At 39.0% G+C, this 3,138-nt stretch overlaps 1 protein-coding gene across 1 annotated transcript in view; it reads right to left on the bottom strand.

Moving 5' to 3' along the window:
- Positions 1–2,599, bottom strand: part of PDE4B (phosphodiesterase 4B) — a 201,178-nt gene extending 198,579 nt beyond the window's left edge. Inside the window, exon 1 of the mRNA XM_009278745.1 lies at positions 2,558–2,599. Coding sequence (XP_009277020.1) covers positions 2,558–2,599 — 42 coding nt within the window. The remainder of the gene's footprint in view (positions 1–2,557) is intronic.
- Between the last annotated feature and the right edge of the window lie 539 nt (positions 2,600–3,138).

Genomic DNA, 3,138 nt, shown 5'->3' with positions numbered 1-3,138 from the left:
CCCTTCTCCCAAGTAACTAGCGATAGGACGAGAGGAAATGGCCTCAAGTTGCGCCAGGGGAGGTTTAGATTGGACGTGAGGAAAAATTTCCTTACTGAAAGAGTGGTTAAACATTGAAACAGGCTGCCCAGGGAAGTGGTTGAGTCCCCATCCCTGGAGGTATTTAAAAGACGTGTAGATGAGGCGCTTAGGGACATGGTTTAGTGGGCATGGTGGTATTGGGTTGACAGTTGGATTCGATGATCTTAGAGGTCTTTTCCAAACCTTAATGATTCTATGATTCTAAGTTATGAATGAACTTGAAAATTCACTCATAACTTGTCTAAGCTAAATTCAACATCTAATTCTAATCTAATTGAACACTTCAATAATCCAGGTCACTTCGGTGATACGTTAAACTTCTGAAATTTTGAACTTTGTCAGAAAACATTTCACTCAGCATCCATCTGAAGTATCATTCCTCTCCACATCACAAACATAATGGTTTGCCACTTTTTTTTGATCAATCACCAGGCAGAGAAAGGTGCCAAGAATACTGGACTTAGACACATCATGAATCATCCAAGAGCTATTCAGTGGGAGGAACTCCCAGCTAGGCTACCCTACCCTATGTCTGGCATTGCTAGTAGAAATAGTCTCAAAAAAAGGTTTTGATCAGTTGAAGCAGTTTTTCCTCTTCTATTTTCTACTGATTTTTATTTAAAAACATCACCATGATCACAGAACTGGCTGTCAGTCTTCTCAAACCCAAGACAGAAGTTCTCCCACAGCGGAACAGCACTGCAAGAGGGTTGTCAGTTTTGGTCTTACCCAGAGAATTTAGCTAGTCAGATACAGTTGTCCAATATAAATGAGAATCTTTCTGTATCGTGTGTGATGAGCTACCAGTAGAAGCTGGAGGGTTATTATAATCGGTATATATATCTATGGCAACCCCATAGATTTTTTTCCTCTTCTTCTACCTGCTCCTCAATTTTGATCTCCACCCTGCTCTCTCCACCCTTCACAGACCCTTCCAAGCCCACCTTACAGCCTCCCCAAATCCCTTGGTTCACTTTCTCTACAAACTGCTACCAGTGCGCTCTCCCAGCCAGCACTGAGTAACTTCAAAAAAAATGAGTGGTTTAATTTTCCATAGTCAGTTATTAGGTCCTTCGTGAACAACTGCAAAGTAGCATGAGTCCTTCATTGCCTCATAGTTTCTAATAGAAAGTATGTTCTCCACTGTCATGACACTTAAAGTAAACAATTCTGTGGTACCATCTACTCTGTTATCTCAGCAAGGAATCTCAACATGGGAATGAAAGACAAAACTGATGAGACAAAGGCATACTACCAGTTTTCTCAACTTTCCCTATTTGCTTGCCCATCCCACAACCACGTGAAGCATCCAGACAGGAAACAACATGGCCCATAGCTACTTCACTCCTTGCATATAGCCTGAAGGGCTATAAGGCATGCTGGCACAGATCCATGAAGTTACTAAGGCATCAACATCATAATGACCTAGATAGAAGTTTGAAATATTTGGCATGCTGTGTTTCCAAAAATATGCTAGAGATCTTCAGTGATCCAAACCCTACTCTTTCACAGCACAAAAATCAGGGCAAAAATACTCCTAGGAACCCCAGAAAGGAAAGCGTGCCTTCTATATGAGGATCTGACTTAACCTGCCTTTATTAATAATCTTTGTAAGACTGTTTAATTTTTTGTTATTATTTAAGAAGTGTACAGCAGAGTATTCTAGCTTCCCATTAGATTTCAGATGCCTGCTTTCATTAAAATCAGCAAGGACTAAGTTGACCCAGCATCATGTGCAGGCAAACTGACTATGAAGCAGTGCAACATGTAGTCTAAGAGTGTAAAAGAAACACACATTTATTGAAGGAGTGCTATAGGATACACTAACTATTAGGTTCCACTCCTCCACTGTATTTTCATATAAATTCCACGTGGTTTTCCATCTTTGGCAAGCGCCAGCTGTGACAAACAAGACAATTAAGGCTGCGGTTATCATGCCATCATTACAAACTGATACATTTCTCCAGAGAATGGGAACTGGAGTTTAATTGATAGGGGATTATGATGATGATTAGCAAGTGTAGTAATGGAATAACACATGCATCATCACATTAGGTGTTCAGCAACTACAGTGGGGAGAGATGTTGAAACACTTCTAAGTATACAATTACAGCACAGGCACAAAGATGGGATCCAGAACACTGCTTCCATAAGGTATGGAAATGTTCGGTCCCTGCTGCCTGCCAGTATTACACTGACCAAAGACCAGTAAAGTATATGCTCTGCATAAGACTCCTCTAAACTTCTCATGGTGTGGGGGTTGGTTTGTTTGTTTTTAAACAAAAACTTTTTTTTTTATTTTTTAAACAAAAAGCTAATTTTATGCTTATTGTATGAGCTGCAAACAACTTGAAGGAAATCAATGAGTAACCAAAGCAAAAGCAGCTGATACTTACAAAATAAGCCAAAACAAATTTTTAATCTCATTTTCATGAAGTACTGGGAAAAATAAAACAGGCCTTTAGAAGATGCTTACCTCATCTGCAGTTACCGTCATGACACTTCTGCTTTTCTTCATTATCGAGATTAAAGTGCACCCCGTTATAAAGAACTCGTATTCAATCCAATTTCTTCAGACAGGCAACCTGAAAGAAAAAAAAATGTATTTTTTAATAACAAACTGTTTTGATAATAAACTATGGAGCTAACTGCTAACACCACAGCTGATTTATAACTTACTGTCCATTTTCATAAAAGACTTGGCAGCAGATGTTATGCAAGTGTAGCTCTCTATTAGTGAAAGGACGATTCAATTTTTAGTAAAATCATGTTAAAAGTAACCAGTATTCACAAGGCTCTGCAATCTAAGCAAGCCCTGAAACATGTCTAGTAATACAGGATCAAAGCTAACGGGTTCTACTTGCAGAGAATTTTTCTTTAAATGAGCCCTTTTCACAGGTACAGTATAGAAGGTCTCCAAGAATGGCTTGAGCTGGCTCTCACAGAAGAAAAGGAATTGCATTTGTATGCAATTCTAAGATTTAATCATAACTCACAAACATTATTTATTATCACACTGGCATGCACACACCACTTCAGCCACTAAATTACAGCCTT

Source organism: Aptenodytes forsteri, unplaced genomic scaffold (assembly GCF_000699145.1).
Source record: "Aptenodytes forsteri isolate BGI_AS27 unplaced genomic scaffold, ASM69914v1 Scaffold290, whole genome shotgun sequence".
Lineage (NCBI taxonomy): Eukaryota > Metazoa > Chordata > Aves > Sphenisciformes > Spheniscidae > Aptenodytes > Aptenodytes forsteri.
Note: the sequence above shows the minus strand (reverse complement) of the source record. Positions and strands in the feature narration are given on the sequence as shown.